This window comes from Oncorhynchus mykiss, chromosome 11 (genome assembly GCF_057628025.1).
Source record: "Oncorhynchus mykiss isolate SJ-2025 chromosome 11, ASM5762802v1, whole genome shotgun sequence".
Lineage (NCBI taxonomy): Eukaryota > Metazoa > Chordata > Actinopteri > Salmoniformes > Salmonidae > Oncorhynchus > Oncorhynchus mykiss.
The window spans coordinates 62,637,581-62,661,750 of NC_143032.1; the positions used below are offsets into that span (position 1 = coordinate 62,637,581).

At 45.2% G+C, this 24,170-nt stretch overlaps 1 protein-coding gene across 1 annotated transcript; it reads left to right on the forward strand.

The window, feature by feature from the left end:
- Positions 1-12,814: 12,814 nt before the first annotated feature.
- Positions 12,815-14,110, forward strand: LOC110536134 (polyubiquitin). Its single transcript, XM_021621716.3, has 2 exons — positions 12,815-12,915; positions 13,345-14,110. The coding sequence occupies exon 2, from the start codon at positions 13,354-13,356 to the stop codon at positions 13,822-13,824; it is 471 nt and encodes a 156-aa protein (XP_021477391.1). The 5' UTR covers positions 12,815-12,915; positions 13,345-13,353; the 3' UTR covers positions 13,825-14,110.
- The last annotated feature ends 10,060 nt before the right edge of the window (positions 14,111-24,170 follow it).

A 24,170-nucleotide genomic window follows, 5' to 3' on the forward strand; every position in this document is an offset into this window, starting at 1 on the left:
AAGACCAGCCTAAATGCGCACTTGATATTGCATGCCCAGTGGAGAATAAGAGATGGCACAAATCGATATAGCCTAATAAGCAACTCATTAAAAAATTATAAATATTTAAATTTAATCAACTACAAATTACATTACCCTCCTCTGGACTCGATTTAAAAAATACATCTCTATACAAAAGTATGTAGACATCCCTTCAAATGAGTGGATTCCTCTATTTCAGCCACACCGTTGCTGACAGGTGTATAAAATCAAATACACAGCATTGCAATCTCCATGGAAAAAACATTTGCAGTAGAATGTCCTTACTGAAGAGCTCAGTGACTTTCAACATGGCACCTTCATAGGATGCCACCTTTCCAACAAGTTAGTTACATTTCTGCCCTGCTAGAGCTGCCCCTGTCAACTGTAAGTGCTGTTATTGTGAAGTGGAAAAATCTAGGAGCAACAAAGGCTCAGCGCAAAACAATGTCTGTCCTCGGTTGCAGCACTCACTACCAAGTTCCAAACTGCCTCTGGAAGCAACTTCAGCACAATAACTGTTCCTCAGGGCCTTCATGAAATGGGTTTCCATGGCCGAGCAGCCGCAGATTCCCATGCACAATGCCAAGCATCGGCTGGAGCGGTGTAAAGTTCGTTGCCATTGGACTCTGGAGCAGTGGAAACACGTTATCTGGAGTGATGAATCACAGTTCACCATATGGTAGTCCGATGGACAAATCTGGGTTTGGCGGATGCCAGGAGAACGCTACCTGGAACAATAGTTGGGTCTGTTTCTCATGGTTCGGGCTAAGCCCGTTAGATCCAATGAAGGGAAATGTTAACACTACAGCGTACAATGACATTCTAGACAATTCTGTGCTTCCAACCTTGTGGCAACAGTTTGGGGAAGGCCATTTACTGTTTCAACATGACAATGCCCCTGTGCACGAAGTGAGGTCCATACAGAAATGGTTTGTCGAAATCGGTGTGGAAGAACTGGACTGGCCCACACAGAGCCCTGACCTCAACCACATCGAACACCTTTGGGATGAATTGGAACTCCGACTGTGAGCCAGACCTAATCACCCAACATCAGTGCCCAACCACACTAATGCTCTTTTGGCTGAATGGAATCAAGTCCCTGCAGTAATGTTCCAACATAGTGGAAAGCCTTCCTAGATGAGTGGAGGCTATTATAGCAGCAAAGGGGGGACCAACTTTATATCAATGCCCATGATTTTGGAATGAGATGTGCGACGAGCATGTGTCCACATACTTTTGGTCATGTAGTGTACTTAACCCTCCCCTTGACTGTAATTGAAAAAGTATGGCCCTCCCGCATTTTCCTCCAGGTAACCATTCTGTAAATTTTTATCCCTTCCTAATAGTAGAAAGTGTCAATAATCTGTAGTTATTCATGTTATATGAAAAATAATTGTCTAAACATTCACAATGATTCATATTTGTTCATTTTTAAGTGACATTTGCAAATAAATGCCCCAAATGCAAATAATTGTATATGAAATAGATATTGGCTTATAGAGCAAAAATGATTCCAGGTGCCGCAGTAAAAAGGTATTGTAGGGAATACTCTGTAGAGTCTGTAGAATGTATATATGGTGTCATTTCATTGGGCACTGAATAATGCAGAGTGTTACTGGCCTTTTAATCCACCCATTCCATTGGCCATAACCTTAACCTAATTCTCCTAACCTGCTACATTAATTCTCCTAACCTGCTGCGTGAGTTCTCTTAACCTGCTATGAAAAACTCACTTCCGGTCATAGCTGTATACCACCTAGTCAGAACTCTGAGCTGAGTGTGTATTTGACACTTAATGTAGTTCCACCTCTGACACTGCCAAAACAACCACAATGCGGATGTCAGCTAAAGTGGATCTGATTGAATCAGGCCCTTAGAGAAGGGAGGATGGGAAAAGATGGGAGGTTGAGATATACTTTGCCTGGGTGGGTAAGGGAGGGCAAGAATGGGAGTTGGTGATAAGCTTGGCTTGGGTTGGCAAGGACAAGCTTGGCTTGGGGTAAAGGGGGAGAAAACTGGGAGGGGGAGATGGAAGGGTTATCTTTGGAGAGAGAAAAGGAAGAATTTGACTATATACCATTGTCATTTTATTCTGGGCAGATTAGGAAGGGATGTTGAGTCCTTATTGTTCCTAGTTTGTCATTATAGCTAAGATTCACTGTTGGTTATTGATGAGAGTGGAGAGGGGCCCCATTCGCAGGATTGGGATGGGGGTGACTGGGAGGGCATCAGACACTGTCGCAGTCGGTGCCATTTAAGATGAGGGAGGACACTTTTTTTCATGAGCATGGCTGTTTTTCTATTGCAGCATATTGGATGACTCTCACTCTCTCACACCTAAGTATGGTTCTCAGAGACAACGACAGACAGCTGTCATTGATTGAGAACCATACCCGGCCAAAAACAAAGAAATACAAAACATAGAAAAAAGAACATAGAATGCCCACCCTAGTCACACTCTGGCCTAACCAAAATAAAGAATAAAAAGCCTCTATGGCCAGGGCGTGACAGTACACCCCCCCCCCAAAGGTGCGGACTACGGCCGCAAAACCTGACTCTAAAGTGGAGGGTCCGGGTGAACCTTCTTTACGGCGACGGCTCAGGTGCGGGACGTGGACCCCGCTCCACCTCAGTCTTGGCCCACTTAGGCGGCGCCTCTGGAGTGGGGACCCTCGCAGCGGGCCCCGGACTGAAGACCCTCGTAGAGGGCGCCACTGGACTGAGGGGCTGCGGCTCCGGACTGAGGGGCTGCGGCTCCGGACTGAGGGGCTGCGGCTCCGGACTGAGGGGCTGCGGCTCCGGACTGGGGGCTGCGGCTCTGGACTGAGCTCCGGACAGGAGGGCGGCTCTGGCAGCTCCGGACAGGAGGGAGACTTGGTTCTGGGAGCAGGCACAGGACTCACCAGGCTGGGGAGACATACAGGCGGCCTCTTCCTTGGCCGAGGCACCGGATACACAGGGCCGTGTAGGCGCACTGGCGGTCTCGACAGCATAGCTGGCTCCCCCCCGTTCTGGCTGGATGCCAGCTTCCACCCGGCAATGCGGGACGCTGGCACCGAGCACACCAGCCTGTGAATACTCGGCCCGAGACACAGTGCGCATCACCCCATAGCACAGAGCCTGACCTGTCACCTGCTCACCCCAGTAAGCATGGGGAGTGGGCTCAGGTCTCCAACCTGACTCCGCCACACTCCCTGTGTGCCACCCCCCAAAAATGTTTTTGGGGCTGCCTCTCGGGCTTCAGTGACCGGGTCTTGTCCTCTACCATTCTCTCCTCCCAGGTCCAACTCCTCCTCCAGGTTGGCGCACGCTGCTTGGTCTTCTTGTGGTGGGTAATTCTGTCACGCTCGCGATCCTCAAACTCCCTGTCATAAATCAACCAAGGCGCAGCGTGCATGTAGTTCCACATCTTTTAATGAAAGTGAAACAACCAAAAAACAAAACAGGTAAACAGCAAAGACCGTGACGCAACCGAGGTGCACACAAACTCACGGAAAAATAATAATTACCCACAAAACACAGGTGGGAAAAGGCTACCTAAGTATGGTTCTCAATCAGAGATAACGACAGACAGCTGTCCCTGATTGATAACCATACCCGGCCAAAAACAAAGAAATACAAAACATAGAAAAAAGAACATAGAATGCCCACCCTAGTCACACCCTGGCCTAACCAAAATAAATAATAAAACGCCTCTCTTGTCATGTACTGTCATGTTGTGTCTTGTTTCTGTCCTTTCCCTTCACCCTGTCTCCCTCTGCTGGTCGTTGTTAGGTTACCTTTTCTCCCCCTCTTTTCCCCAGCTGTGCCTTGTCTCCTCCTAACTACCTCGTCACCCCTTTTCCCACCTGTTCCCTTTTTCCCTCTGATTAGGTCTCTATATCTCTCTCTGTTCCTGCTCCTGTCCTTGTCGGATTCTTGTTTGTGTTGTTCATGCCTGAACCAGACTATCGTCATGTTTGCTGCAACCTTGTCCTGTCCTGTCGGAACCTGCCGGTCCATCTGAGCCTACGTTTTGTTTTGTTATTAAAGAAGCTCTGTTTACGTTAATTCGCTTTTGGGTCCTCATTCACGCACCGTAACAGAAGAATCCGACCAAGAATGGACCCAGCGACTTCGGATCCTCTCCACTCAGCCGTCGAGATCCAGGGAGCGATGCTAGGCAGACACGAGCAGGAATTGTCTGCTGCTCGACATGCCGTTGAGACCCTGGCCACCCAAGTCTCCAACCTCACAGAACAGGTTCACCATCTCCGCCTCGATCCACCGGCCACTTCCAGGGCTTTCGAATCTCCGGAGCCCAGAATCAATAACCCGCCGTGTTACTCTGGGGAGCCCACTGAATGCCGCTCGTTCCTCACCCAGTGTGATATTGTGTTTTCTCTCCAGCCCAACACTTACTCCAGGAGCACTGCTCGTGTCGCCTACGTCATATCTCTCCTTATTGGACGGGCTCGTGAGTGGGGCACGGCAATCTGGGAGGCAAGGGCTGAGTGTACTAACCAGTATCAGGACTTTAAGGAGGAGATGATACGGGTTTTTGATCGATCTGTTTTTGGGGAGGAGGCTTCCAGGGCCCTGTCTTCCCTATGTCAAGGTAATCGATCCATAACAGACTACTCTATTGAGTTTCGCACTCTTGCTGCCTCCAGTGGCTGGAACGAGCCGGCTTTGCTCGCTCGTTTTCTGGAGGGTCTCCGCGCAGAGGTAAAGGATGAGATTCTCTCCCGGGAGGTTCCTTCCAGCGTGGATTCCTTGATTGAACTCGCTATTCGCATTGAGCGACGGGTTGATCTTCGTCACCGAGCTCGTGGAAAGGAGCTTGCGTTCTCCGTTGCCCCCCTCTCCGCATCACTACCATCTTCCTCTGCCGGCTCGGGTGCTGAGCCTATGCAGCTGGGAGGTATCCGCATCTCGACTAAGGAGAGGGAACGGAGAATCACCAACCGCCTCTGTCTCTATTGCGGTTCTGCTGGTCATTTTGTCACTTCATGTCCAGTAAAAGCCAGAGCTCATCAGTAAGCGGAGGGCTACTGGTGAGCGCTACTACTCCTGTCTCTCCTTCAAGATCCTGCACTACCTTGTCGGTCCATCTACGCTGGACCGGTTCGTCAGCTTCCTGCAGTGCCTTAATAGACTCTGGGGCGGAGGGCTGTTTTATGGACGAGACCTGGGCTCGGGAACATGACATTCCTCTCAGACAGTTAAGGGAGTCCACGGCCTTGTTCGCCCTGGATGGTAGTCCTCTCCCCAGGATTCAGCGTGAGACGCTACCTTTAACCCTCACTGTTTCTGGTAATCATAGCGAAACCATTTCTTTTTTAATTTTTCGTTCACCTTTTACACCTGTTGTTTTGGGCCATCCCTGGCTAGTTTGTCATAATCCTTCCATTAATTGGTCGAGTAATTCTATCCTCTCCTGGAACGTCTCTTGTCATGTGAAATGTTTAATGTCTGCTATCCCTCCTGTTTCCTCTGTCTCTTCTTCACAGGAGGAGCCTGGTGATTTGACAGGGGTGCCGGAGGAATATCACGATCTGCGCACGGTGTTCAGTCGGTCCAGGGCCACCTCTCTTCCTCCACACCGGTCGTATGATTGTAGTATTGATCTCCTTCCGGGAACCACTCCCCCCCGGGGTAGACTATACTCTCTGTCGGCTCCCGAACGTAAGGCTCTCGAAGATTATTTGTCTGTAGCTCTTGCCGCCGGTACCATAGTCCCCTCCTCCTCTCCCGCCGGAGCGGGGTTTTTTTTTGTTAAGAAGAAGGACGGGTCCCTGCGCCCCTGCATAGATTATCGAGGGCTGAATGACATAACAGTGAAGAATCGTTATCCGCTTCCTCTTATGTCTTCAGCCTTCGAGATCCTGCAGGGAGCCAGGTTTTTCACTAAGTTGGACCTTCGTAACGCTTACCATCTCGTGCGCATCAGGGAGGGGGACGAGTGGAAGACGGCGTTTAACACTCCGTTAGGGCACTTTGAATACCGGGTTCTTCCTTTCGGCCTCGCTAACGCTCCAGCTGTCTTTCAGGCATTAGTCAATGATGTCCTGAGAGACATGCTGAACATCTTTGTTTTCGTTTACCTTGACGATATCCTGATTTTTTCACCGTCACTCCAGATTCATGTTCAGCACGTTCGACGTGTCCTCCAGCGCCTTTTAGAGAATTGTCTTTTTGTGAAGGCTGAGAAGTGCTCTTTTCATGCCTCCTCCGTCACATTTCTCGGTTCTGTTATTTCCGCTGAAGGCATTAAGATGGATCCCGCTAAGGTCCAAGCTGTCATTGATTGGCCCGTCCCTAGGTCACGCGTCGAGCTGCAGCGCTTTCTCGGCTTCGCGAACTTCTATCGTCGTTTCATCCGTAATTTCGGTCAGGTGGCAGCCCCTCTCACAGCCCTTACTTCTGTCAAGACGTGCTTTAAGTGGTCCGTTTCCGCCCAGGGAGCTTTTGATCTCCTCAAGAATCGTTTTACATCCGCACCTATCCTTGTTACACCTGACGTCACTAGACAGTTCGTTGTCGAGGTTGACGCGTCAGAGGTGGGCGTGGGAGCCATTCTTTCTCAGCGCTCCCTCTCTGACGACAAGGTCCACCCATGCGCGTATTTTTCTCATCGCCTGTCGCCGTCGGAACGTAACTATGATGTGGGAAACCGCGAACTGCTCGCCATCCGGTTAGCCCTAGGCGAATGGCGACAGTGGTTGGAGGGGGCGACCGTTCCTTTTGTCGTTTGGACTGACCATAGGAACCTTGAGTACATCCGTTCTGCCAAACGACTTAATGCGCGTCAGGCGCGCTGGGCGCTGTTTTTCGCTCGTTTCGAGTTCGTGATTTCTTATCGTCCGGGCTCTAAGAACACCAAGCCTGATGCTTTATCTCGTCTCTTCAGTTCTTCAGTAGCCTCCACTGACCCCGAGGGGATTCTCCCTGAGGGGCGTGTTGTCGGGTTGACTGTCTGGGGAATTGAGAGGCAGGTAAAGCAAGCACTCACTCAAACTCCGTCGCCGCGCGCTTGTCCTAGGAACCTTCTTTTCGTTCCCGTTCCTACTCGTCTGGCCGTTCTTCAGTGGGCTCACTCTGCCAAGTTAGCCGGCCACCCTGGCGTTCGGGGTACGCTTGCTTCCATTCGCCAGCGTTTTTGGTGGCCCACCCGGGAGCATGACACGCGTCGCTTCGTGGCTGCTTGTTCGGTCTGCGCGCAGACTAAGTCCGGTAACTCCCCTCCTGCCGGCCGTCTCAGGCCGCTTCCCATTCCCTCTCGACCGTGGTCTCACATCGCCTTAGATTTTGTCACCGGACTGCCTTCGTCAGCGGGGAAGACTGTTATTCTTACGGTTGTCGACAGGTTCTCTAAGGCGGCTCATTTTATTCCCCTTGCTAAGCTTCCTTCTGCTAAAGAGACGGCACAAATCATCATCGAGAATGTTTTCAGAATTCATAGCCTTCCGTCAGACGTCGTTTCGGACAGAGGTCCGCAATTCACGTCTCAATTTTGGAGGGAGTTTTGCCGTTTGATTGGGGCTTCCGTCAGTCTCTCTTCCGGCTTTCACCCCCAGTCTAACGGTCAAGCAGAACGGGCCAATCAGACTATTGGTCGCATCTTACGCAGTCTTTCTTTTCGCAACCCTGCGTCTTGGTCAGAACAGCTCCCCTGGGCAGAATACGCCCACAACTCGCTTCCTTCGTCTGCGACCGGGCTATCTCCTTTTCAGAGTAGCCTCGGGTACCAGCCTCCGCTGTTCTCATCTCAGTTCGCCGAGTCCAGCGTCCCCTCCGCTCAGGCTTTTGTCCAACGTTGCGAGCGCACCTGGAAGAGGGTCAGGTCTGCACTTTGCCGTTATAGGGCGCAGACTGTGAGGGCTGCTAATAAGCGTAGAACTAAGAGTCCTAGATATTGTCGCGGTCAGAGAGTTTGGCTCTCCACTCAGAACCTTCCCCTTAAGACCGCTTCTCGCAAGTTGACCCCGCGGTTCATTGGTCCGTTCCGTATTTCTCAGATTATTAATCCTGTCGCAGTTCGACTTCTTCTTCCGCGATATCTTCGTCGCGTCCACCCGGTCTTCCATGTCTCCTGTATCAAGCCCGTTCTTCGCGCTCCCGCTCGTCTTCCCCCCCCCCCCCCCATCCTTGTCGAGGGCGCACCCATCTACAGGGTCCGTAGGATTTTGGACATGCGTCCTCGGGGCCGTGGTCGTCAGTACCTAGTAGATTGGGAGGGGTACGGTCCTGAGGAGAGGAGTTGGGTTCCCTCTCGGGACGTGCTGGACCGTGCGCTGATCGATGATTTCCTCCGTTGCCGCCAGGTTTCCTCCTCGAGTGCGCCAGGAGGCGCTCGGTGAGTGGGGGGGTACTGTCATGTACTGTCATGTTGTGTCTTGTTTCTGTCCTTTCCCTTCACCCTGTCTCCCTCTGCTGGTCGTTGTTAGGTTACCTTTTCTCCCCCTCTTTTCCCCAGCTGTGCCTTGTCTCCTCCTAACTACCTCGTCACCCCTTTTCCCACCTGTTCCCTTTTTCCCTCTGATTAGGTCTCTATATCTCTCTCTGTTCCTGCTCCTGTCCTTGTCGGATTCTTGTTTGTGTTGTTCATGCCTGAACCAGACTATCGTCATGTTTGCTGCAACCTTGTCATGTCCTGTCGGAACCTGCCGGTCCATCTGAGCCTACGTTTTGTTTTGTTATTAAAGAAGCTCTGTTTACGTTAATTCGCTTTTGGGTCCTCATTCACGCACCGTAACATCTCTATGGCCAGGGCGTGACAATCACTCCGTAAGAACACAATCCTTGGATAGCTTTTCAGAATTATCCGATAAATTGGTCCACATGGAAAACTAAAGGCATAAAAACTGTAAATTACTTTCCATGACCGCATATTTATTAGTTTACAAAAATGTGAATGACAGAAAATGCAATTCAATCTATTTCAAATTCACTTTGTAACGCAACAAAATGTGAAAAAATAGGGAAGGGGAGTAGACTTTCTATAGGCACTATAGAAACACCTGTAGGCCTAAATAGTATCATTGATGATATATGACTTATAAAGCATGGTTATATTTCATTTTCTCTGTTAAACCTACACTTTGGAATGACTTTGATAGTAACAGGGAATCTATTTAGTTATAAAGGCTACCCTGAATAAATAGAAGTTAATCAATTAAGATATCTCTCAATAATCATCTTCACAATAGCACATTGGTAGTAGTCGGTAACAAATATCAAAGCATAGCAGGGCTTGTTTAAAACCCTGGGAGACCAAATGGAGAGCTGTAGATAGATTAACTCACCAGTAGGAGGTGCTGCCCAGCCTATTGTTTTTTTCCCCTGATAGTCAATATAACGTTAAAGATCTGACATTGTTTCAAAGGTACAAATTCAATATATTTTGTACAAGGTTGGTCTATGTTGAAAATTAGTTACCATGATGACATAATCCTGTGGTGGAAATTTTACCCTCAAACCAACAGTTTGATTACTTTTTTCAAATTCAATGTATTTTCCATGTAAATTCCACGTCACAATAGATGTACACATTTCGATGAAACAACGTTGATTAAACCAATCAAGACAGAAATTACAATGACCAAGAATTCTGCCTCAAGGCACATCAGTAATGAATACTGAACAAAAATATAAACACAACATGCAACAATTTCAAAGATTTTACTGAGTTACTGTTCATATAAGGAAATCAATCAATTGAAAAAGAAATTAGGACCTAATCTATGGATTTCACAAGACTGGGAATACAGATATGCATCTGTTGGTCACAGATACCTTTAAAAAAAAGGGTAGAGGTGTGGATCAGAAAACCAGTCAGTATCTGGTGTGACCACCATTTGCCTCATGCAGCGTGACACATCTCCTTTGCATACAGTTTATCAGGCTGTTGATTGTGGGTTGTGGAATGTTGTCCCACTCCTCTTCAATGGCTGTGAAAAGTTGCTGGATATTGGCAGGAACTGGAACACGCTGTCGTACACTTCGATCCAGAGCATCCCAAATCAATGGGTGACACGTCTGGCTATGCAGGCCATAGAAGAACTGGGACATTTTCAGCTGTGTTTCAGAACATTCAATTCTCTGGCAATAGCTCTGGTGGACATTCTTGCAGTCGGCATGCCAATTGCACGCTCCCTCAAAACTTGAGACATCTGTGAAATTGTGTTGTGTGACAAAACTGCACACTGTCAGGTGGATGGATTATCTCAGCAAAGGAGAAATGCTCACTAACAGGGATGTAAACAAATGTGTACAGAATGAGAGAAATTTGTTTTTTGTGCATATGGGACATTTCTGGGATCTTCTATTTCAGCTCATGAAACATGGGACCAACACTTTTTATTTTTGTTCAGTGTAAAATGTCTTTGTATTTTACTAACAGGACATCAGAGGTGAAATGTGAATAGTGCCGCTCTCTCTGTGTGTGTAGCCCATCTATGCTGTTAAAAAAAAAGTATGACATTGTTGCCGCCAACGCAAGAGAAGCCAGCAAGCATTTGGCCTCCCTTTGTAAAAAAAATAATTAATTAATAGCCAGTCAGTGTTGAGCTAAACTGAGTGAGCTCAACTGTGAATGGCCCTGGTGCACTAAAAACAAGTGTCAAGGGAAGCCAGTTTGGATTTGGCATCACACCAATCACATCGCATTTGAAACCAAATGTCATTAACAGAAATCTTGAATTGTTGCATCTTGTTGTGTCTTCCTCTGGTGGCTAGCTAGCTAGCTAAAATCGTCTCTTTCCTAAATTAACCATGGATGGAGATAGGGATTTGGACTTGTGATTCTACTTAATTTTCTGACATTGATTTGCACTTTTCGCACCAAAGTACATTCATATCTAGGAGACAGAACCCATCTCCTTCCTGAGTGGTATGACAGCTACTTGGTCCAAAGGTGTTTATACTTGCGTACTATTGTTTGTACAGATGAACGTGGTACCTTTAGGCGTTTGGAAATTGCTCCCAGGGATGAACCAGACATGTGGAGGTCTACAATTTTTTTCTGAGGTCTTTGCTGATTTATTTTGATTTTCCCATGATGTCAAGCAAAGAGACACTGAGTGTGAAGGTAGGCCTTGAAATACATCCACAGGTACACCTCAAATTGACTCAAATTATGTCAATTAGCTTATCAGAAGCTTCTAAAGCCATGACATCATTTTCTGTAATTTTCCAAGCTGTTTAAAGGCACAGTCAACTTAGTGTATGTAAACTTCTGACCCACTGGAATTGTGATACCATGAATTATAAGTTAAATAATATGTCTGTAAACAATTGTTGGAAAAATGACTTGTGTCATGCACAAAGTAGATGTCCTAACCGACTTGCCAAAACTATAGTTTGTTAACAAGAAATTTGTGGAGTGGTTGAAAAACGAGTTTTATTGACTCCAACTTAAGTGTATGTAAATTTCAGACTTCAACTGTATATATCACGGTGTGAAGGCATATTAACGAACAGGTTACAGAGCAAACAACGCAATTATCACATCACTACATAGGTTGTAATATGGCCTTTCCCCCCTGGCTTTGCTTCCCCGGTATTTTACCCACTGATTATTGTAAGACTGTTAGTCTTAATTACATATCATGATTAATACTGTTGCTGCATTTGCCACATTCGGATGCGAACTGAAAGCCTAGCCACTGGCGACTCCGGGTGTGTCACATGCGATAACGCTTGAGAGACGAAGAAGGTACCGGGAGTAAAACATTTAATGAAGACTGACATGGAACGAGACAGGAACAGCGTCAGCAAACAAATACTAAAGACAAAAACAATACAATCCAGCAGCAGGGAATTGACAAATATAGGGGAGGAAATAAACAGGTGATAAGTGAGTCCAGGTGAGTCCAATAACGCTGACGCGCGTGATGGATGGATGGGAGCGCGTGATGCAGGGCAACCTGGTGCCCCCAAGCGCCCGGGGGAGGGAAGAGCGGGAGCAGACGTGACAGGGTGGATACATCTATAACTTCACGGTGGTGCAGTTTTGGTGGACCATCTTTTATTTTCCTTCAGTTGATAAGACCATCTTGTCCTCAAAAGTCTGGTGAATGTATATACTGTTTGTTGTGTTTGCTGAGTTCAAGTACGTACATTCATGTAGAGTGGAGATACAAACCTCAACAACTGTGTTGTATTCCGTTAGCCTATACACTGCCTTACTCTGTCAACTACCTACTTTTCCAACTTATAAATAAAACCGTAAAAAGAAATGATCTGTGGCCTTGCGTTCATTTACAAGTGATTGGGTCCTTGAATTTTTGAGCTCGACGACTTTCAGAATGAGAACATAGTAACTGACTGTTAATTAAAACTATTGTTGATATAGGATTGGTACAATGGTTAATGATAACTACGATAGAGTTCATTAAAGGGATCTCTATATAAAACCTTAATGGTTCCCCACGTTTGATTAATTTGGATAGGATAACCAAATTAATTACAATAAATTAGATCAATTAATTATTCCAGTAATATCTGGAATATCTATAGTCAACGTTACAACACTGACATATCTGTGGGTGTGTGATTGATTGGAAATGATCTAGACTGATATGGAATATAGAAACATTTGCACCAAGTTGTCATTGGGCTACTGTTTTTCATGGGGTTAGTAGTAGGCTAGTATTCTATTAAGTCTTAACTGAATAACATAGAAATAAGTTATTGCACTCAGCTTTCTGCCAACAACAGTTGCCTACGTCAGTATTATTAACTGAGAATAGAAACCGAAAGGGGCAAGGAGGCAGAGGGGAAAACGAACCTTAATTTGAGGGGCGGGGTTTATCAGCTGTTATATACCCGGCTCAGCTGCAGACGGTGACAGAGCTGTCATCATCTTTCAACTTGCAAGACTTCACAATAATAGGCCTATCTACTGAAAAGGTAAATCATGTTTTTACATTATAAGGCTACAATAGGCCTGCCATACAGAAATGTGCTGGATAAAAAAAGCTTAATAGTGTATCAAGTAAATGATCTTATATTATGTCAGGCATTACAATCGTCTGAATAAATGGTAAAGCTTAATTAAAGCCTGTTTGTAAATATACAAGTTATAATGACTCCCTTAGGTCTTTCAATCATTTCTTAATGAATCTCACTAAATAGCCACAAGTCAGCTGAAATGTTGATAGAGATGAGACATGACATATTGTAACCCTTATTATAAGACATTATAAAGTATCATACATTCTTTCAGCCAGTTATAAAGCATTATACCTGCAGGCTTTAAGTAAAGTGTTAAGACTAAATCATTCAATTGAGCTATGCTATTGTAAGGCCAAATAAATAATACATGAAATCCTCTTTCAGATATCTATCATGGAACTCACTATAACACTGTTGAATGGGGACTCACATCCCCTGACGGTTCAGCCACACACCACTCTGGGGTCGCTCAAGAGTCTGATCAACCAACACTTTGGAGTGGCCATGGAAAGGCAGAGGCTGTCAGGTGTCAATGGGAACAACATCAGTCTCAGCGATGACTCAAAAACTTTGAGTGACTATGGCCTGCATTCAGGATCCAAAGTGATGGTGCTGATTACAGAACCCACTCATATCCAGGTGTTCCTGAAAAACGAAAAGGGCCAGACGCACACATATGAGGTGGTGTCTGGTGAGACTGTAACCCAGTTCAAAGCCAAGGTCCAAAACAAGGAGGGAGTCCCAGCCGACCAACAGAGGCTGATTCACGAGGGCAAGCAGCTCGATGATAGAAAGAAACTGGAAGACTATGGTGTCAGAAATCTAAGCACTATTCACCTGACGCTCCGTCTAAGGGGAGGCTGAAGACACCCAGTATCGACCTGAAACCACCGGTCACCCGAAGCCCTTAACTTATTATGCATTCCATGTCTATAGAGAAAAAGCTAGTCCAGAAATTATCATTGTTATATAACATGTGTATTAAATTGTCAACTTTAAATTAAGCATTGCTGATATAGGCTTACTGTATGTTAAAATAATGTAAATTAGATTGTAATCAAGTAATAAACAAGTATAAAACTCAAGCAGTCTACTATCGTTGTTATTGCTCCAACTCATAAAAAAATAAAGCAACATGATAGATACTGGATACTGGACTGGTTCTTGTTTTCATTTATAAAATAGGGTTAAAACAAATACTGTACATCAGGATGTCAATTTATTTGCCAGTTTCAGTCCGATGGGCTGTTTCTCCCTTATTTGACCTGATATTGACAGCAGTCACATTTACAGTTGAGTTGAGACTCAAACTAAAACAATGCAGTCCACATAAAGAAACTACAGGTGGGCCTTGTCAGCAATATACACAATACATTGTGGTTTGATAACAATCTTAACATTGCATATTCATATGGTGTTAAATGAGTTGCCTTCAAGATTGAAACAGTTACTGTTATTTATTTCCTACAGCACATTTGCTTTGCTTCAACTTAAATTATACAAATATTTTTTTTAATCAAACAAGAATATATAACATGTATTTACTATTGTTCAAACCAAAATTCACCTTGGCTCAAAGGAGAATACTCAAGTATTTCAATTTATTCAAGAAGTAACAATTAAGATTGAACATTTCAGATATAAGTTATTTTGCATGTGAGCAACACATTGGATGTATTAGGATTTCTTTTATTTGTATTTTTTCATTTGGCCTTTATTTAATTTAGACAAGTCAGTTACGAACAAATTCTTATTTACAATGACAACCTAACAGAAGGCAAAAAAGGCCTCATTCGGGGACAGGGGTTTCAAAAAATAAAAAATAAAAAATAATAATAGTATATATATATATAGAACAAAACACACATCACGACAAGAGATACACCACAACACCACATAAAGAGAGACCTAAGACATTAGTGTAGTAGTGCAGTACCTTGTATATTGTGTGACTGAAGTCCTTCACACCACCCCAGTCAATTTGCCTGGTTGTACCATCTTGCTGCACTGGCATTCACAGACCTGTCCTTGTAACGTTCTGCAGCTTCAGAGGCACACCCTGTGCCTTCTTACTTCAGTAATCAGGGAGAAGATCTTGGGAGTCTTCACTTCCTCACAGACGCAAGGTAAGCATACCAAAATAAGGCCACCATGTTGGCAAACAGCACTCGAAACTGAAAACACAACAACACAGATTGGTAACAGAGCACCACTACATTCCAGATTAATGCAGAAAAGAAAAGCCAGTGAGAACTGCTCACCTCTACAGCCACATAGTTGATGTTGATGAACTGGAAGGGGGTCCACACTTTCCAGTTCATCTTCAAGGCAGGCCAATAACTACTATTCACTTTGCTCTGGAAGTCTGCCCACCTCTTACCCTAAAATAGCATTAGAATGGACGAAAATGAATGTTCAGCCATGGCAATAGTCTGGATTAGAATGTAATTAATGAACCACTAATGGAAATTAACTGTCTGAGTAGTTCTGCATAATTTCACTAGGCCCAACCTAAACTGACAAACTAATAAGTAGCCCCTGCTTAAAGTTTGAACTTCCACAGAGTAGTACCAAGTTTGATATGGGACTGTTACATTGCACTATGACACCGTGTTATATCTAAGCCGTGAGAGTTGGTCAGGTGTATAGTGCAGGAGAGTAGATAGTGGAGCAGGTGACTTACCTCCAGGATGTTCATAACAAAAGAAGAAAAGCAGCAGGAATGCAGGAGCAAAGATAAGGCGATCCAAGAGCAAGCGTTTCGCTATGTAGTATGGAACAGTGGTAGGCACCACGGGCTGGTAAATGTAATGGCTGGCAGGTCCAGTAATGAGCAACTTCAGAGAGGAATAGGCGAAGGGAAAGGTTTTATCCCGCCTAAAATCTGGCCACGAAAATAAGCCCAACAAGTGAGGACATTTTTTATGGAGGTTAATGAGTGTCGAATTTGGTCAACAAAAATATTGAATTGCTCATTTGCTGCGTGCGGCTTTTTTGACCGAATAGAATTGTCATAATGGTTAGGTTGTTACTAATGCTCTGTTATTAGCGGACACACATGGTATTTCCTCAACTTTGAAAAAAACGACTTTATATCTTAAATAAAGGTTAAATATATTTTTTAAATAAATATCTAAGTTGTGCCTGTTGTCACAGAGATGGAGGACTCAACATGGATATAACTCGTTTTAACATGGAGTTTGCCATTGAGGGCTTCCACCATTTTAAAGTCGTCAACTGCGTGGGGATTCCTATGAGTTGGGAGCAATCAGCCAATGAAAAAGAAGAAATTCACATTAAAATGGAGATTGCCTCACTGGCACTTCCCATGCTGTCACAGACGCTATAATTGCACAGATACAAAGATGAGTCTTTTATCTATCTTTATGCAGTGTACACACGTATGTGCCCTCTCATTGGCTAGAATGGTCCCACCTGATCTCGCCTCTCCCCGCCTGTCTTCTATGGTCATGTCTAGAAGGGATACAGCTTTTGCCAAATTGACATCAAAAGTTATTTAATTTTAAAGTTGTTGTTTTTTGTGCATTTGATCTAATCCTTACCCTTTTCCTAACCTTAACCTAAATTATCCTAACCTGCTACAGTAATTATCATAACCTGCTGCGTAAGTTCTCCTAAACCTGCTCCGAAAAGTCAATTTTCACAAAAGCTACACTGTATATGAAAAAGTATGTAGACACCCCTTCATATAAGTGGATTCAGCTATTTCAGCCATACCCGTTGCTGACAGATGTATAAAATTGAGCACACCGCCATGCAATCTCCATAGACAAACATTGACAGTAGAATGACCTGACTGAAAATCTCTGACTTTCAATGTGGCACCGTCACAGGATGCCACCTTTCCAACAAGTCAGTTCATCAAATTTCTGCCCTGCTAGAGCTGTCCCGGTCAACTATAAGTGCTGTTATTATGAAATGAAAACGTCTAGGAGCAACATCGACTCAGCCACAAAGTGGTAGGCCACACAAGCTCACAGAATGGGACCGCCGAGTGCTGAAGCATGTAGCGAATATAAATCGTCTGTCCTCGGTTGCAACATTCACTACCGAGTTCCAAACTTTTTCTGGAAGCAACGTCAGCACAATAGCTGTTTGTAGGGAGCTTCATGAAATGGGTTTCCATGGCCAAGCAGCCGCACACAAGCCTAAGATCACCATTTACGGACTAATCTGGGTTTAGAGGATGCTAGGAGAACGCTACCTGCCTGAATGCCAACTGTAAAGTATGGTGGAGGAGGAATAATTGTCTGGGTCTGTTTTTCATGGTTTGGGCTAGGCCCCTTAGTTCAAGTGAAGGGAAATATTAACGCTACAGCATACAATGACATTCTAGACAATTCTGTGCTTCCAACCTTGTTGCAACAATTTGGGGAAGGTCCTTTCCTGTTTCAGCATAACAATGTCCAAAGCGAGGTCCATCCAGAAATGTTTTTTTCAAGATCGGTGTGGAAGAACTCCACTGGCCTGCATAGAGCCCTGACCTCAACTCAATCAAACACTTTTGAGATGAATTGGAACACCGACTCCGAGCCAGACCTAATCACCCAACAGTGACTGACCTCACTAATGCTCTTGTGGCTGAATGGGAGTCCCCATAGCAATGTTCCAACATCTAGTGGAAAGCTTTCCCAGGAGACTGGAGACTGTTATAGCAGCAAAGGGGGGACCAACTCCATATTAAAGCCCATAATTTTGGAATGGTATGTTCGACGAGCAGGTGTCCACATACTTTTGTCATGTAGTGTATATACAGTGGGGAGAACAAGTATTTGATACACTGCCGATTTGGCAGGTTTTCCTTGCATGTAGAGGTCTGTAATTCTTATCATAGGTACACTTCAACTGCGAGAGACGGAATCTAAAACAACAATCCAGAAAATCACATTGTATGATTTTTAAGTAATTAATTAGCATTTTATTGCATGACATAAGTATTTGATCACCTACCAACCAGTACGAATTCCGTCTCTCACAGACCTGTTAGTGTACCTACATGCTTTGTAAGTAGGAAATCCTGCAAAATCGGCAGTGTATCAAATACTTGTTCTCTCCACTGTATATCCCTTCCAGACAAATTCGTCTTCCATCTTTGAGGACATGTATTTCCATTGTTAGAGCGGTCACTTGACTATCTTGTATCAACTATCTTGACTATCAATATAATAGACCATCTTTGGCAATGTGGATGATGTCTCTTGTTTTGAATCTTAATTTAGAGAACTTCATTTGAAAACGGAATCTGAATGGATCTGAGAAGTTGAATATATGAAACTTGAATTGATAGTTTGTAAACTTGATACACAGACAACAAATAAAGGTTTATTAAATAAATAAAACAACGAAACGGAATATATAAATATTGAACTTGAATATTCAATTCAATTGAAATTTAATTTGAAAACTGAATTCAATATACAATTTAAAACTATCCTAATAAAAATCACAAAGTATGGAATTCAAAAAACATTTCTGTGGGCACTGAAATCGCTACATAGGCATTATCCTCCGTTCATTGACCAAAGGGATTCCTATCTCCTCCTTTCTCTAATACAGTGGTCACCAAACTTTGAGTCAAGATCACTTTGAGTCTAAATGCAAGCCGAGATATACAGCTCAGACTGTTTCTGAACATGATTTATAAAACATAAGCCTATGCAACATTATGTTTCGCCATCAGCTGGAAGACTGTGTCCCGTTTTCTCAGTGGAGGGGTGGAGAGAGGAGGGCCTCACCGGGGATGGAGTGATCCTCCGTTCCCCTCAGGCTGACCATCAGTCCAGTAAAAAAACGAAACATGTATTATGCTCAGTCAGCTGTGTCTCACAAGTAATACAACAAATAATCTATTATAAGTGTGATCATATACTTAAAATAATTTGGAAATGGTCTGAGAAGAACAACATTGGCAGGGCAATTCAAGCATAGCCAATATGCAGTGATAATGTATTGGGCCTATAGCCTACTGCACAAACCTAATTGTTACAGAACTGTTTTTAACCTCTATGGGATCGGTTGTTTGAATGTTAAATGACGAGACAAGAGGCATTGATGTGAGAAACCAGTCTTGTTCAGTACATCACAACACATCCGGGTATCTCAAGCACCCCGGTAAAACACAAGAGTTGCAGTAAAGAACATTTACCAACAGATGGCATCACTGTGCCATCTTACACCCATAACATCTTCCCTTTAATAAAATAGGACAGGAGGTGTCAATTCACTAACAAAACAAACCTAGTAATAATTTCCAACATGAACAGTTTAGTATTTTTTTTTTCAGGTAACAACAACACATTTTGATATTCTCTTCACTTTTATCTCTGTCTGTCAACAATCCCTGATGGGAAACCTACAGATGAAGTATTTTTGGTGGCTGGGACAGACGCCCGCAGCGTGAAAAGACAGGGGGCTTGTCTGCGAGGACTGCGGGTTCCCGCACAGGCGTGTCACCTAACTGTCTAAGGGGAGAATTGATGGGCGAGGGAGCGGCCGACCTGTGATCCCCTGGCTCTTCACCCAGTGCCTCAGGCCCCATGTGACTTGCTGGAGTTCTGTCTTTTGTCATGCGACCCCTTTGGCCATCAGGGTTCTGAGTAGGTGCTGGCTCAGCAATCCGAAGGTCAACCCTGTTGCGACGGTACAGTGATCCATTCACTTCAACCAAGTAGGAGCGTGGTGCCACTTTCTGTATACAGGATCCGAGTCTCCAGAGGCCTGTCCGGTCCCCTGGTAGTGGCTTCATTCGCACCGTTTCACCCACCCTGAGCTCAGGTAAGTCTTTTGCTGATTTGTCGTAGATGAACTTGGAGACCCGTCTTCTGTGACGTAGCTTCACCAGCGCGTCTGTCACCACACATGGCTCCAGGAGAGTGCTGGCTACTGGCAGAGCTGCTTTTAAGCGCCGTGCCGGGCTGCTATCCATGCCTTCTGTCGGGGTATTGCGCCACTGCGGGATTGCTTTCCAGGCATCTTTGCCCTCTCGCAGAGCCTTTTTGCAGAGGTTCTTTGCGATTTTTACTGCAGACACTGCCTTCCCATTAGCTTTTGGATGTCGTGGTGATGAAGTGACGTGCTCGAATTCCCATCCTGCAGCAAATTTTCAGAACTCAACTCTGGAGAATTGGGGTCCATTGTCTGAAATTACACTATCTGGCTGGCCATAGCGGGCAAACTGAGCCTTGCAGCGTTTGATCGTTGTCTCTGCTGAGAGGTCGGGAGGAGGTCAATCTCCCAAAAGTCTGAGTAATGATCGACTACCAGCAGAAAGTCTTTGCCACTGTGCTGGAAGAGATCTAGACTTACTATCTGCCAGGGGCGCATCGGTAGCTCGTGGGACATCATCGTCTCTCTTTGTTGCTCAATGGCATATTCATTGCAGATGCATTTACTGACATAGTCTTTGATTTCACTCTGCATTCCTGGCCAATACAGTGTGTCAAGTGCTGTCTGTAACAGGCCTCACCTCCTATGTGAGTGCACGCACGCCAACATCTCAGGGCGCAGAGACCGGGGAATAACGACTCTCTAACACTTGAATATTACTCCGTTTTGAACACTGAGTTCCTCTTTGACTGGCCAATATTCTCTGACGGCTAAAGCAATTTCTTCCTTGCAGTCGGGCCAGCCCATCAGAATCACAGACCTCAATGCCTGGAGTTGCTAGTCCCTGTCTGTGTGCTGTCTGATTTGTATAAGGTGCTGGTCCGTAACATTGAGGTAGTCAGCCTGGTTGATGTGTTCAACATCCACTTGCTCTGTTTGTAAGCCACACGTTGTTCATGCATGGAGCGTGTGTGAGTGCCTGATGCAGTAGCCCTGCTGAGCGTGTCACTCACATACATCTCTGGCTCTGGCTTATACACCACCTTGAGGTTGTAGTTTTGTAGGGCCAGTAGCATGCTCTGCAGTCATTTTGGGGCATTCAGAAGAGGCTTGCTGAATATAGCAATAAGGGGCTTGTGATCTGTCTCTGCGGTAATATTGTCGCGCCCGTACAGGTAGTGGTGGAAGCGTTGGTATGCAAACACAATGCTGAGGCACTCCTTCTCTATCTGGGCATAGTTCTGCTCTGTTGGGGTGAGTGCCCTAGAGGCGAATGCCACAGGCTGGCCTTCCTGCATGAGGAAACAGCCAAGTCCATACTGGCTTGAGTCACTCTGAACCGTGACAGGTTTTGACACATTGTAGTATCGCAGTACAGGTGTCTGGGTGACCAGTTGTTTTATTTCCCTCACCGCTGCGTCATGTTTTGGGAGCCAATGCCAGATCGTGTCCTTGTCCATGAGCCTCCTCAGTGGCTCACACACTTCAGAGAGCCGCGGTAGGAATTTGGCCAGGTAGGTGACGAATCCGACGAAGCGCTGCACTCCCTTCACGTCAGATGGGTGGGGCATTTCCAAGACAGCCTTCACTTTTTCAGGATCCGCCTTCAATCCAGTGGAGGACAAGATGTGCCCATGAAAGCAGACCTCTGGCACTTTAAACTGAAGCTTTTTAAAGCTTAGCCTTAGCTTGACCTGTGTGCATCTGACCATCAGGGCCAGCAGCTTGGCGTCATGGTCACATTCTGCCTCCTCATCACTGTCCCCACAGCCCACTACGAGGATGTCATCTGCTATGGGTTCCACGCCATTCTGTCCCATCAACAGCTCATGCTGTTTCCGCTGATACACCTCTGGAGCCACGGAGACACCAAACGGAAGCTTCAACCACCTCTTCCTGCCCCAGGGTGTCCAAAAGGTGGTCATGTAGCTGCTGGGCTCGTCGAGCTTGCACTGCAGGAAGGCATCTCTGGCATCCACGAGCATGAAGACTCTGGCCTTTGGGAGCTTGTAAAGACCATCCTCCAACGTGGGCATAATGTAATGTGAACGTTGCAGAGCCCGGTTGAGGTGTTTAGGATCAATGCATATCCATAGCTTGTCTGGTTTCTTGACGATAACCATATTACTTATCCAGTCTGTAGGCTCGGTGACAGATATGATATGATCTGCTTCGTATTTGTCAAGCTGAGCCTTCGTAGCTGCTTTCATGGCCACTGGTACATTGCGCGGTGGCCACTGGTACATTGCGAGGTGCACACTGGACAGGCTGGATTGCTGCGTCCAACTCAAAGTGGACTTCCCCAGGAACTGATTCAACCGGTGCGTTGAAGACATCATGGTACTTGCTTAGGAGTGTCTCCTTGCTCAGGGGCCCAGCCTGGACTTTGTCTATAATGTTAAGATCAGCTGGGATGGTGAAGTTAATAAGCCCAAGGCGCTCACATGTAGAACCTGACAGTGATGGCTGTTGACTAGCCTCAACTATTTCAAACTCAAGGGTGTGTTTCTGGCCACGTAAAACACACTCTGTCACAAACAGGTCTAAAGAGGTCATGAACTGGTCTGAATACAGTTTCAGCTTGGTGCTACTCTGTGTGAATTTGTCTCTGGGCACGAGCCTCCTTTTGTTTTTAAGGCTCATAACGTTGCATGTGGCCCCTGAATCTAGCTGGTATTGCTGTGGTTTATTATTAAGTAGCAGAGTGACAAACCACTTCTGTCCTTTTGCCCTTACTGCCCCTATGCACTCGCTAGCATATACATCCTCTGTGCTGTTGTTCCCTTCATCTGTGTTTGTTTCCATGGAGTGCACTTTACCCTCCTTTCTCTTGCTTTTCATGCAGACCCTTGCGAAGTGATTAGCTGTACCACAGGATTTGCATATTTTTCCATAGGCTGGGCAGTGTTCTTTTCCTCGTCCATGAGAAATGCCACAATATCGGCATGTATTGGAGTTGTCTACTGCAGAGTTGGCTGTAGTATTAGCATAAGCTGTGGCAAAGGGGAATTTCTTTACTGGCTGCCTGAATGTAGCATTGACATTGTCCATTAGTTGCCTTTCTAGCTCCATGGACCTTATCCGTATATCAGTAAGCTCTGCTGCACGGCATGTCTCCACTGCCAAGACTAGCGTCAGGTCACGTTCTCTCAGCAAACGTCTGCGGGTGCTCTCATCAGTTATGCCAAGCACAATCTTATCTCTGATCAGTTCATCTCTTAAAGCACCATAGTCACATGTAGCTGCCTTTTCCATTAACCTAGTGACAAAGCTGTCAATGGACTCCCCGTCCTCCTGTTTGCAACGACCGAAAACATAACGCTCGTAGATTACGTTCTTTGCTGGCGTAAAGTAATGTTCAAGAGCATCAAGAATAGCTATAGCGTTACCTTGCTGAGCTGCTGTTAGGTTCAGGTTGTGTTTGTATATGTGTCGGCATTCAGTTCCCATTATAGTCCTCAAAGTGGCAGCCACTACCTCATCGTCCTTTTCCAGAAGTCCCGTTGCTAGCGCATAGTCCTCCCATTCACCTCTAAACGTATCCCAGTTCATGCTCCAATCCCCGCTGAGCTTCATAACGGCAGGAGGGGGAATGTTCGCTGCCATGTCTAACCGGTGCTAACAACACTGAAGCTAACTAGCAAACTCACTCTAGCTAAGGCCAATTCCGGCGAAATTTTACTCAAATAAGCATTTGTTTGGTAAACCAGAACAGGTGACTCTAATTTGCGGAAAGCATGGTTAGTTATCTGACTCTGACACCATGTTTGAATGTTAAATGACGAGACAAGAGGCATTGATGTGAGAAACCAGTCTTGTTCAGTACATCACAACACATCTGGGTATCTCAAGCACCCCGGTAAAACACAAGAGTTGCAGTAAAGAACATTTACCAACAGATTGCATCACTGTGCCATCTTACACACATAACATCGGTGTCCCTAAACCAGGACAGTTGTTGCTAACGTGCGCTAATCAAATCAAATTAGTCAAATGCTCCGAATACAACAGGTGTAGAACTTACAATGAAATGCTTACTTACGAGCCCCTAACCAACAATGCAGTTTTAAAAAATATGGATAAAAATAAGAAATATAAGTAACAAGTAATTAAAGAGCAGCAGTAAAATAACAATAGTGAGACTATACACAGGGGGGTACCGGTAAAGAGTCAATGTGCGGGGGCAACAGTTAGTTGAGGTAGTAGGTAGAGTTATTAAAGTGACTATGCATAGTGACCAGAATTACATTTTAAGTAACAGCCAACTTTCCAGGACATAGACATGTCTTATATCAGCAGAAAGTTTAAATTCTTGTTCATCTAACTGCACTGTCCAATATACTGTAGCTATTACGGTGAAAAAA